Source organism: Malaclemys terrapin, chromosome 13 (genome assembly GCF_027887155.1).
Source record: "Malaclemys terrapin pileata isolate rMalTer1 chromosome 13, rMalTer1.hap1, whole genome shotgun sequence".
Lineage (NCBI taxonomy): Eukaryota > Metazoa > Chordata > Testudines > Emydidae > Malaclemys > Malaclemys terrapin.
The window spans coordinates 40,706,512-40,721,158 of record NC_071517.1 but is presented as its reverse complement, the minus strand read 5'-3'; the positions used below and the strand labels follow the sequence as shown (position 1 = coordinate 40,721,158).

General features: G+C 51.8%; 1 protein-coding gene across 1 annotated transcript; it reads left to right on the top strand.

The window, feature by feature from the left end:
* The first annotated feature begins 3,060 nt into the window (after positions 1-3,060).
* LOC128847508 (zinc finger protein 160-like) lies at positions 3,061-14,340 on the top strand. The gene is made up of 5 exons (XM_054046986.1): positions 3,061-3,350; positions 4,109-4,196; positions 4,692-4,818; positions 5,442-5,555; positions 5,872-14,340. Exons 2-5 carry the CDS (start codon positions 4,140-4,142, stop codon positions 7,743-7,745), a joined length of 2,172 nt encoding a protein of 723 aa, XP_053902961.1. The 5' UTR covers positions 3,061-3,350; positions 4,109-4,139; the 3' UTR covers positions 7,746-14,340.
* Positions 14,341-14,647: the final 307 nt, after the last annotated feature.

Below are 14,647 nucleotides of genomic sequence, written 5' to 3'. Positions count from 1 at the left end.
TCAGTGATCTCAGCTCTTAATAACTTTAGCTCTTTTGTGATTTCAGCTCTTAGCAATAGTACCCCAGTGCTAGTGCACCATTAGTCCAAAGTGAATTCAGCTGAGCTGCCTGTAACTAGACTCCTAATGGAATCAAAGTTAGCTCCGACATTCAACAGTGGAGAGAGGAGATAGTGCAATTGGTGTTTCAAACCCTCAAAGAGAGCCCATATCATCAGATATAAATACCTGACCCCATCCTCTCTCAATTCACTGGGTTTGGTAACCCATGCCCCTTGTCAAGCAAGTGCTACTTAGGTAATGGTGAAGGACTCACTCAGTCCTTCTGTCATACAACAGTTCCACTGGCCTTGATTCACAGAATCAGGGTAACAAAACTTTATTCTTCCTGCCCCAATAATAGAGAAACTGGGGATCCCACACCAGCCAAAGTAACCACTTGGAGTTGCTGTTGTTTCAGGCCAGGCGAGTGGCTGTGCCTATGCAAACCAGATCAGCCCCTGGAGTTCTTTTCCACACTCGCCATAATTCACCAACAGATGTCAGGGTAGAGCTCATCCTGACTCTGCTTACATGTGCATCATCTCCATACTAGTTCATATGGGGGTGGGGCCAAGAGGTTTGGAGAGTGTGGGGGGGCTCCAGGCTGGGACAGAGGGATTTAAATTAATGGAGATATCCTATCTCCTAGAACTGGAAGGGACCTTGAAAGGTCATCGAGTCCAGCCCCCTGCCTTCACTAGCAGGACCAAGTACTGATTTTGCCCCAGATCCCTAAGTGGCCTCTTCAAGGATTGAACTCACAACCCTGGGTTTAGCAGGCCAATGCTCAAACTACTGAGCTATCCCTCCAGGGGTGAGGGCTCTGGCCAGGTGTGCAGACTGTGGGATGGGGCTCCAGATGAGGAGTTTGCGGTGCAGACTGCGGTGGGGAGAGGACTACCCCCAGCCCTTTCTCACCACAGCTGCTTGGGACTGGGTGAGAGGCACCTCTCCCCAGCCGTGGCAGCTCCTGTGGCTGGGGTGAGGGAGGAGTTCCTCTCCCCAGCAGCTCCAGTGGACCTGGACCAAGCCTGGGGAGGGGCTCCTCTCCTTGCCTTCCTTCACGGCCCTCGATAGCCAGCTGGTCACGCCCTCCCCATGTCCCACCGTGTCCTGCGTTGGCATGACAGAGAGTTGCCCCACTCACCCCACACTGATCCCTCTTGTGATAACCTCTGCACCCCATGTTCACCACTTGTGTAGGGTTATGATATTTTGTGTGCAAAGTGTGCCTGGTGAGGGATCATTGGAAAACTCATGATCTGCTGAATATTGTGCCGTTGAAATGCGTGTGACACCAGTGCATGTAGAATGGTGAGATTTTAATGTATGTTTGTTGCTACGCTGACCATATTCCAGGTGCCCCAAAAGAGGACACTGATGGGGGGTGGGAGCTGATGGGGGGTGGGAACTGACGGGGGGTTGTAGAGTTAGAGGTGCTGGAGGGGGTGCGGTGGGGATACTCATGAGGTGAGGGCAGTGTTGGCAGCTGTCACAGTGGCAGAGTGCTGGCAACAGCTGTCAGTCAGCACCGACCTGCGGGACACTCCCCCAGGACTGGGAGTCTGGGCCTGGGTGAGTGGGATCTCGCAGCAATCAGTCAGCTGTGGATGCAGGGCAATTGGCTAGTTGGGAAGGTGAATAATCAGGGATGTTTCTGAGTTTCAGCACTTGTGCTCTGCAAACACCCCCGGACATTTGTTGTTATGGCAAAACCCCTCAGCAGGCTCAAACAAGAGGATCTGTCCATAAAGACCCAGACATATGTCAAAGTTTTTGTTACTGAAATATGTCATAGTTCAAGGGATTGTCCCACTCAAAGTCCTGAGAGATAACAAAGGACCGACTGTGGGTATTAGAAAACTCTTATCTGGCCGTCCATCACCAAGAGGAAGAAAGGGGTAAACAAAGAAATTTATAATTCACCTGAAGGATGCTTTGGAGCTCACACACACCAGGAAGTTGCCTGACCCCATGACTGTTGGCCCCTTACTGAAACTTAGTGCACAGGGGAGGGGTTGGTTGGCTTCTCCCAGTACCAAAAGACAGGAAGATCCAATGAGAAAAGAAAACCCTGAGGCAGGCAGGCCAATGAGGGAGTCAGGTGCCAGTTCTCTGTGTGAGCTGGAGCTGCCTGCCAGAGAAGGGCAGAGCTAAGGGGAGAGGAGCAGCTAGAGCTGGGTTGGAGGCAGAGGAGTAGAAGCACTGATGCAGAGGGAAGCTGTGGCTGGAGCAGTCTGGAGCTGGGTGTGGTGAGCAGCTGGGGAGAGCGAGGGAGGGACCCTGGGCAGCGTGGGATGACATCATGTTTTCCTTTCCCCTTTCCCATTTTTTCCTTAATTTTTTTTTATTACTTGCTGTTTAATAAATCGTATTTGTTCTGAACTTTACGCAATGCTGAATAGCGGCATCGGGGATGCGTCCGGAGTGAAAAGAGCACCCCAGAGTGCGGATACGACACCCTAGCCTCTGTCCTGAGTGATCGCAATAAAATTGGGGCTGCAGACCCTGCAGGAATCTTGGGGCCAGCCTTGTCGGGGTTTCAGACACCAGAGTGGAAGGGGAGTCCTCGAGGTCAGGCAGGTCTCCAGGTAAAGGGAGTGGGAGCGAGGACTCAGCTCCTTTTGCTATTCGATTCTATCAGGGTGTGTATAAGCCAGAAGAGTTCCCCACAATACTAAGACCAGGAGTACTTGTGGCACCTTAGAGACTAACAAATTTATTAGTTCTTTTTGCGGATACAGACTAACACGGCTGTTACTCTAATACTAAGACCGTTTCCCCTGCTTACCTCTGCATATTTATTGGTTTCTCGTAAAGTTAGTTAGGATTACAGGGGAAAGTGTCAGAGCGGCCACCAGTGAGAGTTGCTGGCCACACTCTGAGGCCACCACATTTGGTTGTGAGAATCCCTGGGCTAGATGCTCATGATGGGCCCTTCTGACCGTAGAGCCTGTGAGTGGAACAGGAGCCGGACACAGAGATGCTGCAGCGCGGTGGGTTGATCGCTAGGACCCAGGAGCAGCTGGGAGGCGGCTCTGGGGGGAGCGATCGCTGGGCTCAGGCCCGGCAGCAGGAAGTGACTCGCAGCCGCTGCGGGGACTCTGGCTCCAGGCTCCTGGCGAGATCCCCGAGCCCCGGCGGCTGGTGCTGGGAGCCCGGAGCCCGGGCTGCAGCCGGGAGAGGGGAATCTCCAGCAGGGCCCTTCCCGCTGCTCCCCAGGAGCCTCTCCCAGGGCAGAGCCCCCAGCCCGGCCAGGCCCCTTCCCGGCCCGGCCCCTGCCCCAGGGGGCCCCGCTCGGAGGGAAGGTGAGAGAGACCCGCCCCACCCGTCACCCCCGGGCTGCAGGGGGAGTTGGATAAAGAGGGGCAGGGGGTGAGGGCAGGCGGGGGGACCGGGGGGGGGCAGGAGGCGGGCGCTGGGGATGCGGGGGGCAGGGTGGGATGGGGGCGGGGATGCACTGAAGGGAAGATGGGGTGATGGGGGGGATTGTGGGGCTGAGGGGAGCGAGGCTGGAATTGGGGATGATGTGAGTCGGGGGCACTGCGAGGGAAGGGGGTGTGGGGAGACTGGCGGGGGACAGAGGCAAAAACCCATCCCCCCTCCCCCACCGTGCTCCCAGCGTGTTATTGTCAGACACACCCGTGCTGGTGGGGTTTGTGTCTCATGAGTTTTGGGGTCGCCCAGGGCCCTGGTCTGATTTCTGGGCAGGATTCACATCTCAGCCACACCGGAGTCACTGCTGCTTTGGGCAGGCAGGGAGTGTGGCTGGACCAATAGGATCAGCCTCTGCCTGCCTGTCCCTGGGGGCTGCTGGGGGAGTCCAGGGCAGCTCATTCTTTAGGTGATGCCACCAGAGGGCTCCTGCTGCTCCTAAGGGAGAGGAGTTTACACGGAAGTGTGTGAAAATCTCCCAAAGTGGCCCCTTTAGTTCTGCTTTTTTTTTAGCATTTGGCTCAGAGATACTGTTACTGGGAGGGTCTGAAGAGTCTGGTAGGGAATCACGGTGTTACATGGACTGAAGCCCCTTCTGTAACCTCCCCCATCACCCCTCTTTCCTTGACAGGCTGAGGAATCACGTCCACGTTTTACTCCAGATGGGCCCGTCTTCCATGAGACAGGGAACGGAAATGTCTGTGATGGAGCCAGCTCAGGTAGGGGATTATCAGGGAGCTCCTGGGCAGGGGCAGGGAGGAGACAGGGTGTGATAAACCTGCTGATTTTCTGAGTGGGCCCATTGGTGATGGGGGAGGGGAGACGGGACATTCCCCCATTTCTCAAACAGGATATAACACCATTGCACAGGGCTGGGAGTGAGACCCCACTAGCCACAGGCTGCTGTGAAATATGAAGGGAAGCTGTTGGGATTCCTGTCCCTGGCTCAGAGCTCTGCTTCCCGTATCAGCCTGTGTCTCGCAGGTGTGTGGGAAATGAGGAGACCCTGCCCTGCTCCGTGTGCTGGGGGGAGACAAGTAGCTCTCACCTTCTCCCCATCCCCTGAAGGCTCCTGGCTGCTCTGAGCAGGGTGGGGGTGGGATTCTGCGACTCTGTCGCTCCCAGAGCTTCCATTTCTTTATCTGTCCTCACACATGACTAGTGGGATTGTGGCTGAAGCATCAGGTAATGAGTGGGGGCTTTTGGTGTTCCAGATGCCGGTGACCTTCGAGGAGGTGGCTGTGTATTTCACCCAGGGGCAGGGGGCTCTCCTGGACCCTGCTCAGAGAGCCCTCTACAGGGACGTCATGCAGGAGAACTACGAGACGGTGACCTCACTGGGTAAGGGATTCTTGTCCCCTCCGTTATTCGAAGTCGTGGGGTCTGCACGTCTAACTCTGGTCAGGTTCTTCCCTGGTCAGTTAGATCAGAGGCGAATGGGTTCCATAATGCACAGCTGCCGTGTGAGAGAGACTTGCATCTCTGTGCCCTCTCCAGTGGGACATGGGTGTCAAAACACAATGGACAAGCTAAACCATCCCCACCCTCCAGCTTTCAAAGGGGCATAAATCCATCATTGTCCTGTCTGTGTTGTTTCCCAGCTGCACAAACAATCCCTGTTCACCTCCCTCCTTGGGAATAGCTCCAGCCATGAGGAGGGCTCTGGGCTCTGCAGGTTTAGAAAGAGGCAGGGGTTTAAGTCCAGAGCTGTGTGTGAGTCAGCAAGACCCCCAGAGTGCACAGATCTTGGGAAAGCCTGGTGAGGGTGTAGTAATAATTCAACTCACCTCCCCAGATAACTTCCTCTGCGCAAGAGACTCAGTGACCATTTTCCCGTCCTCTTGGCTTCCACGTTCCTCCAGCAGAGCGCAGGGACAGGTTCCACTTACGGAATGTCCTTTCTGACAAATACTCCACCAGTGCTCCATGCACCCTAATCTGGTCTGATTTCCCCCTCTGCACAGGATTCCCCCTTCCCAAACCTGAGCTGATCGCCCGGCTGGAACGAGGGGAAGAGCCCTGGGTGTCCGATCTCCAAGTCTGCGAGGAAAGAAGGCTTCTGAGAAGCACCCGTACAGGTGAGGACTGACACAGAAACCATCTAGGGAATGAAGGAAAAAGCTGAGAATCCCAAAATATGGTGTGAGTAAGCGCCCTCAGTTCTTCCTCATCTCAGTCAGGACAGGGCTTCAGTCATCAGATATAGCTCACGCCATTCCACCCAGCCTCTAATCTGCAGGAGTTTGCTTTCCAGCTTTCCTTCTCTGTGAATGTTTGGGTGGGATGTGGAGGCGGAGTCCCATTGCTCAGTCTTTGTGTTGGGTTTTCCCTTTGTGCTGTTCCTCTTTCTCCCCAGCACAATGACTCCTGTCTGGATTGTGTCTCTCCCAGCAGGTGCTGAGCGAGGGAGTGAGAATGAGGCGGGGAATCATCATGAGGAAGTTCCTGGGGAAGTGGAACCGCAGGGGACCTTTGTGGGAAGAGCTGAAGGGAATTTTTCCCAGTACTTGGAGCAGGCAGAAGCCTGGGGAAGTTGGCATAGGTCAGAGAGGCTTCTGGGACACCTCCCAGGGAAGAAAGTGGATGAATCTGTTAACGGTGGGGGAGGAGAGGAGGATCCCACAGCGCCGCAGACAAATCCCAAGAAAGAGACACCCTGGCACTACCTTCAGTCTCTCGAGTGCGGGAAATGTTTCATATCAAAGACACAAATAATTAGACATCAGTTAAGCCACACAGGGGAGAGACCCCTCAACTGCTTGGACTGTGGGAAAAGTTTCACAGAGAGGGCAAACCTTTTTCAACATCAGGCAATCCACACAGGACAAAGATCCCACAAGTGCTTGGACTGTGGGAAAAGTTTCATAAGAAGGTCACACCTTGTTTATCATCAGGCAATCCACACAGGAGAGAGACACCACAAGTGCTTGGATTGTGGGAAAAGTTTCATAGAGCGGTCAAACCTTGTTTATCATCAGGCAATCCACACAGGAGTAAGACCCCACAAGTGCTTGGACTGTGGGAAAAGTTTCATACAGAGGTCAGACCTTGTTAAACATCAGGCATTACACACAGGAGAGAGACCCCACAAGTGCTTGGACTGTGGGAAAAGTTTCATACAGAGGTCACACCTAATTCGCCATCAGGCATTACACACAGGAGCGAGACCCCACAAGTGCTTGGACTGTGGGAAAAGTTTCATACAGAGGTCACACCTAATTCGCCATCAGGCATTACACACAGGAGCGAGACCCCACAAGTGCTTGGACTGTGGGAAAAGTTTCATACAGAGGTCACACCTAATTCGCCATCAGGCATTACACAGAGGAGCGAGACCCCACAAGTGCTTGCACTGTGGGAAAAGTTTCATAGAGCGGTCAGACCTTGTTAAACATCAGGCAATCCACACAGGAGAAAAACCCCACAAGTGCTTGGACTGTGGGAAAAGTTTCATACAGAGGTCAGACCTTGTTAAACATCAGGCATTACACACAGGAGAGAGACCCCACAAGTGCTTGGACTGTGGGAAAAGTTTCATACAGAGGTCACACCTAGTTCGCCATCAGGCATTACACACAGGAGAGAGACCCCACAAGTGCTTGGACTGTGGGAAAAGTTTCATAGAGCGGTCAGACCTTGTTAAACATCAGGCAATCCACACAGAAGAGAGACCCCACAAGTGCTTGGACTGTGGGAAAAGTTTCATACAGAGGTCACACCTAGTTCGCCATCAGGCATTACACAGAGGAGCGAGACCCCACAAGTGCTTGGACTGTGGGAAAAGTTTCATAGAGCGGTCAGACCTTGTTAAACATCAGGCAATCCACACAGGAGAAAAACCCCACAAGTGCTTGGACTGTGGGAAAAGTTATTTACAAAGATCAAGCCTTGTTCAACATCAGGCAATCCACACAGAAGAGAGACCCCACAAGTGCTTGGACTGTGGGAAAAGTTTCATAAGAAGGTCACACCTTGTTAAACATCAGTCATTACACACAGCAGAGAGACCCCACAAGTGCTTGGACTGTGGGAAAAGTTTCATAAGAAGGTCAGACCTTGTTAAACATCAGGCATTACACACAGGAGGGAGACCCCACAAGTGCTTGGACTGTGGGAAAAGTTTCATAAGAAGGTCACACCTTGTTCAACATCAGGAAATCCATACAGGAAAGAGACCCCACAAGTGTTTGGACTGCGGAAAGTGTTTCATATGGAGATCTGACCTTATTAAACATGGAAGAATCCACACAGGATCTAAACTTCTGTGACACGTGGCAAGAAAGGTTTAAGCAACTTGCATGTAATTGACTCAGGGTCAACGTTTAGAGAGAGATTTTAAAAGTGTGTCCACCTTAGATAGCTAGAGATTGAAATGTAAATGTGTATTTTCAAAGACTTGGAAGAAGAGGGCAAGTCATGTCTGAGTAACCTAATTGCCTTCTATGACGAGATAACTGGCTCTGTGGATGAGGGAAAAGCAGTGGATGTTTTATTCCTTGATTTTAGCAAAGCTTTTATATGATCTCCTACAGAATTCTTGCCAGCAAGTTAAAGAAGTGTGGCCTGGATGAATGGGCCATAAAGTGGATAGAAAGCTGGGTAAATCGACTGGCTCAACTGGTAGTGACCAATGGCTCCATGTCTAGTTAGCAGCCGGTATCAAGAGGAGTGCCCCAAGGGTCGATCCTGGGGCCGGTTTTGTTCAGTATCTTCGTTAATCATCTGGAGGATGATGTGGACTGCACCCTCAGCAAGTTTGCCGATGACACTAAACTGGGAGAACTGGTAGATACGCTGGAGGGTAGGGATAGGATACAGAGGGACGTAGACAAATTAGAGAATTGGGCCAAAATAAATCTGATGAGGTTCAACAAGAACAAGTGCAGAGTCCTGCACTTAGGATGAAAGAATCCCATTCACTGCTACAGACTAGGGACCGACTGGCTAGGCAGCAGTTCTGCAGAAAAGGACCTAGGAGTTACAGTGGATGAGAAGCTGGATATAAGTCAACAGTGTGCCCTTGTTGCCAAGAAGGCTAACGGCATTTTGGGCTGTATAAGTAGGAACATTGCCAGCAGATCAAGGGACGTGATCGTTCCCCTCTATTCAACATTGGTGAGGCCTCATCTGGAGGATTGTGTTCAGGTTTGGGCCCCACACTAAAAGAAGGATGTGGAAAAATTGGAAAGAGTCCAGCGGAGGGCAACAAAAATGATTAGGGGGCTGGAGCACGTGACTTATGAGGAAAGGCTGAGAGAACAGGGATTGTTTAGTCTACGGAAGAGAAGAATGATGGGATATCTGGTAGCTACTTTCAACTACCTGAAAGTGGGTTCCAAAGAGGATGGATCTAGACTGTTCTCAGTGGTACCAGATGACAGAACAAGGAGCAATGGTCTCCAGTTGCAGTGGGGATAGTTTAGGTTGGATATCAGGAAACACTTTTTGACTAGGAGGGTGATGAAGCACTGGAATCGGTTACCTGGAGAGGTGGTGGAATCTCCTTTCTTAGAGGTTTTTAAGGTCAGGCTTGACAAAGCCCTGTCTGGGATGGTTTAGTTGGGGAGTGGTCCTGCTTTAAGCAGGGGGTTGGAGTAGATGACCTCCTGAGGTCCCTTCCAACCCTGATATTCTATGATTCTAAGAGGGGTAACTGTAGTAGTCTATGTTTAGCTATCCAAAGTGTTCCTGTATTCTGTTAAATCAGGGATCAATAATTCAGTGATTATGCCCATGTCCCATGCCACTTGCCCAATTCCAGCTCAGTCTCTTTGAATTCGCTGGGGGTAGGGGCTGAAGGATGGAGGGAAAGTTTATAGCTGAAATTTTGCAAGGTTAGTGTTAATCGGATCTGTTCCGCTTTCCTGCTCGGACATTTTCTCTGGGGATCCCAGAGACGGAAAGGAGCAGGTGTTACTATCTTGAGTCCGCATCCCCATGGTGACTCTCTACACTATCAATTATCAAAATGTGGGCAGAGCATCCTAATGGAGGCACAGGAATGTGTCAGGGGAGGCGCGATCAGTGTGGGTTGTTGGGTTTTTTTTTTTAAAGAGCACTGGCTTTCAGCCCCAGTTGGCTGCGGCTCATGAGGAAGGAACAGGCCTATCTGGGAGGTGGGGATAAATGCTCAGGCTCTCAAACCCAGGTGGAGCAGCAGCACAGAAGTCGGGGTGGCAATGGGGTGATAAGTCTGCTGTGAACAGCGATATTGAGGAATATCACTCTTCACGTGGCCACCCTAACTTCTGCGCTGCTGTTGGAGGCCTTCAGAGCTCTGCACATCACCAACGACTACTCTGCCTTTAGAGCTGGGTGGTGATATATGTGCTTTTGAGGGTCTGGGCGTAAATGACCACAGACACCAAGGTGGGGGTGGCAATGAAACACATTTGAGAACCACTGGTCTACACTCTTATGGGCACCACGTTTATAAAATGATAAATCTTCTGCAAAGTATGGCTTGTGAGGTATCATGGGAAAAGTCATCATCTGCTGAATATTATTGTCCCATTAAAATGTGTCTATCAGCACTGTCCATGGAGCTCTGAGAGTTTGCTGTATGTTTGTTACATGCTGTAAAGCTGGAAAACGCCCACAGACGAGCTCCTCAGAGACAATGTCACCTGCACACCAGCTAGGTGCTACGTGGCCAGTAATTGCTCAGTCGGCCGTTCACCAGCTGTGGAGCTGGGAACAGGAGAGTTACAATTCTCCGGAAGGACGGCTGCACGCTCACTTAGGCCACAGACTGATTGTCGCCTGCCCCCCGGCTGGGGGTGAACCTCAAAGAGGAGAGTGGTATAAAAGCACAAGGGAGAATTGCCTCCATTTTTACCTCTCCTCTCCCATCTTTACAGAAGGCAACAAGATGGCTTGAAAGGCAACAGGGGCCTTGGAGTGGGGAGGATGGACCAGGGCTGGAAGGAAATCCAGGCTGTGTACTAAAAACTATGAACTGCCTGCAACAGCAGGTGGGGTGAGAAAACCTGCTTGCTTCGTATTTTCCTTAGGCCTTGGCTACACTTGCAGATGTACAGCGCTGAGAGTTAATCCTGACTTTGTACAGTTGAGTAGGGAAAGCACTGCAGTCTGTCCACACTGACAGCTGCCCAGCGCACTGTCGTGGCCACATTTGCAGCATTTGCTGCGCCATTGGGAGCGGTAGATTATGGGCAGCTATCCCACAGAGCACTTCTTCCCATTCTGGCACCGTGGGTTGGGGGAAGGAGGCGTGGGTGCAGGGGATTCTGGGTCCGGTCCCAACACCCCGTTATGCATCGCTTCGCATCCCAGAAATCCCTTTGTTTCCATCCACCTTTAGTGCCATCTTTCAACGGTTTCTGTGCAGCGTGATCTGTCTGCGGGAAATGGAGCCCGAACTGGTGAGGCGTATGCTGACTTATCTCATCAGCACGTTACGTTTGGCTGTTGAACTATTCCTTAAGATCCAAAGTGACAGTGAGAGTGAGGAGTCCGACGATGCTATCGAGCCGCGTAACGCGTACGACACAAAATTGCTTGTGTCATCCACGAACATGCTCAGCACCGTGGAACACCGCTTTTGGGCTCGGGAAACAAGCACCGAGTGGTGGGATCACATCGTCATGGATGTCTGAGATGACGAGCAGTGGCTGCAGAACTTTCAGATGAGAAAAGCCACTTTCATGGGACTGTGTGAGGATCTCGCTCCCACCCTGCGGCGCAAGGACACGAGATTGAGAGCTGCCCTGCCAGTGGAGAAGCGGGTGGCTATTGCAATCCGGAAGCTGGCAACTCCAGACTGCTACCGGTCGGTCGCAAACCAGTTTGGAGTGGGAAAGTCGACCGTTGGAATCGTGTTGATGCAAGTTTGCAAGTCCATTAATCGCATCCTACTTAGAAGAACCGTGACTCTGGGTAACGTGCAGGAAATAGTGGATGGCTTTGCACAAATGGGGTTCCCTAACTGTGGAGGGGCGATAGATGGGACACACATTCCTATTCTGGGACCACCCCACCTAGAATCCGAGTATGTTAATCGGAAGGGGTATTTCTCTATGGTTCTCCAGGCGCTTGTAGATCACCGTGGGCGTTTCATTGACATTAACACAGGCTGGCCCGGAAAGGTGCATGACGCACGCATCTTTCGGAACACTTGGCTGTTCAGGAAGATGCAGTCCGGGACTTTTTTCCCAGAGCGGAAGATCACGGTGGGGAAGTCGAAATGCCCATTGTGATCCTTGGAGATCCCGCTTACCCGTTAATGCCATGGCTCATGAAACCCTACACAGGGAGCCTTGACAGCAGCAAGGAATGGTTCAACGACAGGCTGAGCCGGTGCCGAATGACTGTGGAGTGTGCCTTTGGCCATTTAAAGGCCCGCTGACGATCTCTGTATGAGAAGCTGGACTTGGCCGAAAACAGCATCCCAGCGGTTATATCCGCGTGCTGTGCCCTCCATAATATTTGTGAAGTGAAGGGTGAAAGCTTCACTCAGGCATAGACCTCCGAGGTTCAACACCTGGAGGCTGAATTTGCACAGCCAGAGATCAGGGCTATTACAGTGTCCCAGCACGGGGTTGCAAGGATTAGGGATGCCTTCAGGGAGCAATTTGAGGCTGAAAACCAGCAGTGATATCTGGTGTCCTGCATGGGAGTGAAGTGCAGTAGTTCCAATCTTTAGGAATCAGTGTTTGCTAAGCAGACAAGCAGACTTGCAGTGCCAGTTTATTTCCTGGGCTAAGGAGTCTTTTACCTTATGCAATAATAAAAAATGTTTTCAAAGCCAAAAAATGCATTTATTAAAAAGAAAACAAATTTATTTATTGAAAAGAAACAAGGGGGTGGAGTGGGGAACGGTACAATCACAGATTCGCATATGTCCTGTCTGGTGTGCTGTGCAGTGAGTGCTGCACTTCAGGATAGCTATACTGCATGGTGATGGGGGTTGAGTGCAGAGGGTAAGGGTCATGGTTTTCAGAACTGCGTGGTGAAGATACTGGTGCTGGAGGCAGCTGGTGTGTGAAAAACAGGGAAGTTGGGGAAAGTGGGTTGGAGGTGACAGTGGGGCACAACGGAAAGAGTTTTGGTACAAGGGCTGTCGGGGGTGGGTCGCGTTAGCATTTCTGGTACTGCTCCTTCTGCATGGCTACGAGCTCCTGGATAGCGTGTGCTTGGCGCTCCAGGATGCTTATGAGACGATCCGTGCTTTGCTGCCAGTGCTCCATGCTTTGCCTCCAGTGCGCTACGTTTTCCTGGCGGATCCTGCTTTCTCTCTCTCTCCAGTTCTGTGCTTTCTCATTCTCTTTAATAGATTGCCGCATCACTTCTTGCAGCATGTCTTTGCTTTTTCGCCGTCTCTTCCTGAGTCTTTGCAGGCTTTGAGCAGGCGATAAGAGGGACGGCTGAGGTCTCAAGGTTGATGCAGCTGTATAGGCAAAATACAACATTTAACAGAGGCAGCATTGTTTATACCAGACAGAGTAGTGATTCCCCCCGCACTTAAGGAGTAGAAAACACACATGGTCTACACAATAGCATAATTTTCCCGTCCGAAACAGAGCACACATATCCCACGGGAGCCTCAAAATGGTGAGTAAGGGGCACTGATTGTTTCAGGGCTGCACTGTCCTCTGGGTGTCTGTGCCTTGGGGAGAGCCAACAGCTTCAGGGGGCACCTAGACTGAACACTGTCCAAACATTTTCCACAGGAGTTCGTCCTGGACGATATCTTGCTGCTGAGGGTGACCTGGGAAGCAAGGGAGGGTCTTCTACTGCAATGGGGCCTCTGCCTTGGCCCATATGCAGCTTGCCTATGTGCAGCAATGGTCCCCCTGCCCCTCGCGGCACAGTGGCGCGGACACATTACCCTGGCTGGGACAAGGACCACGGTGGCTCTCCCGATAAACCCGCGCAAGCGCATTGCACGCATTCTGGATGAGACATCCGAGGACGTTACCGAGGCCGATTACCGTGATGTGATAAACCACATCAATGCACTATTCCGCATCTAGGCATGCATGCCTAACCCTCCTCTCCCAAAGAGCCCGCACAGAAAAAATTCCTTCCCTGAAAAAAACCCACTTACCGGGAACCTGCCCTTCTGTTTGTCCTCCACCAAGTACCGGCCTCTGCGACTGGCTACCTTCCTCCTGGCTTGAGAAGAGCTCCTGGCTGCATGGCTCCAGGGACTCCGGGGTGTCTCCATCCGCCCCACCACCCTCACTCCCATTTTCTGGAGCGCAGCTGGGACTGGACAGCTTCCTCCCCCCATACACTGGTGAGGTCCAGCAACTCGTCATTGCTCCATGCTGGGACTCGCTTGGCGCGTGGAGGCATGGTCACCTGGAAAGATTCGCTGATAGCACTCCACACCATGCCGGGCTGAGCAAACAGGAAGGGGATTTTTAAAATTCCCGGGGAATGTAAACGGTGGGTCACATGATTGGTTACCTGAGGCCAGGGCAATAGAGTTTGATCTGATGACCAGAGTGGCTAGAACAGGCAGTGTGGGATACTGCCGAATACTTCTGGAGGCCAGTCACAGCGCACTGGACGGCCACACTGGCGCCGCAGCACTGGAGCAGCAGCGCAATACTCGCTATTCCTCTCGGAGAGGTGGAGTACATGCAGCGCTGCAACCACGGAGATACAGCGCTGCAAATGCCTTGCCAGTGTGGACGGGGAGTGAGTTACAGCGCTGGGGGCGGCTTTACAGCGCTGTAACTCGCAAGTGTACCAAGGACTTAGATTGGTAAAATTTAGGATTTAAAATGCATGTTTTAATTTTATAGTTTTATCCGGTTCTGACCTTTTACATCTTTCTCTCTTGTAATCCCTGAAAACCCCCTTGCTCCAGTTAATAAACTGGTTTTAGTGTTTTGTCTGGACCTGTGTGTTTTCATTGAAGCGTTTGGGGGATTTGACTGGAGAGAACAAGGCTTTGGCCTAATCCGGCCCCTTTATGGGGACGACCCACTAATTATTGAGTTTGTCCATCACAGTGGACAGACTGAGCAGTCCAAGATGCACATTCCCAGGGTGCAAAGCTGGGAGTAGAAAACTGGTTGATGTTGCTGTGTTGTTTGGTACATTCCTGAGTGTCTGGCTAGTCGCATTCAGTACAGTGTAGACAGGAGTGACTTTGAAGGCTGGTGGCTGTGTGGGAGCAGAGCGTGGAGGGGTTTGT

Excerpts from the sequence above, each read along its gene's own strand:
- LOC128847508 (XM_054046986.1), top strand. The coding sequence starts at position 4,140 with ATGGGCCCGTCTTCCATGAGACAGGGAACGGAAATGTCTGTGATGGAG. Across the intron at positions 4,819-5,441 it reads CGAGACGGTGACCTCACTGG|GATTCCCCCTTCCCAAACCT; the intron begins GTAAGGGATTCT and ends CCCTCTGCACAG. Across the intron at positions 5,556-5,871 it reads TCTGAGAAGCACCCGTACAG|GTGCTGAGCGAGGGAGTGAG; the intron begins GTGAGGACTGAC and ends CTCTCCCAGCAG.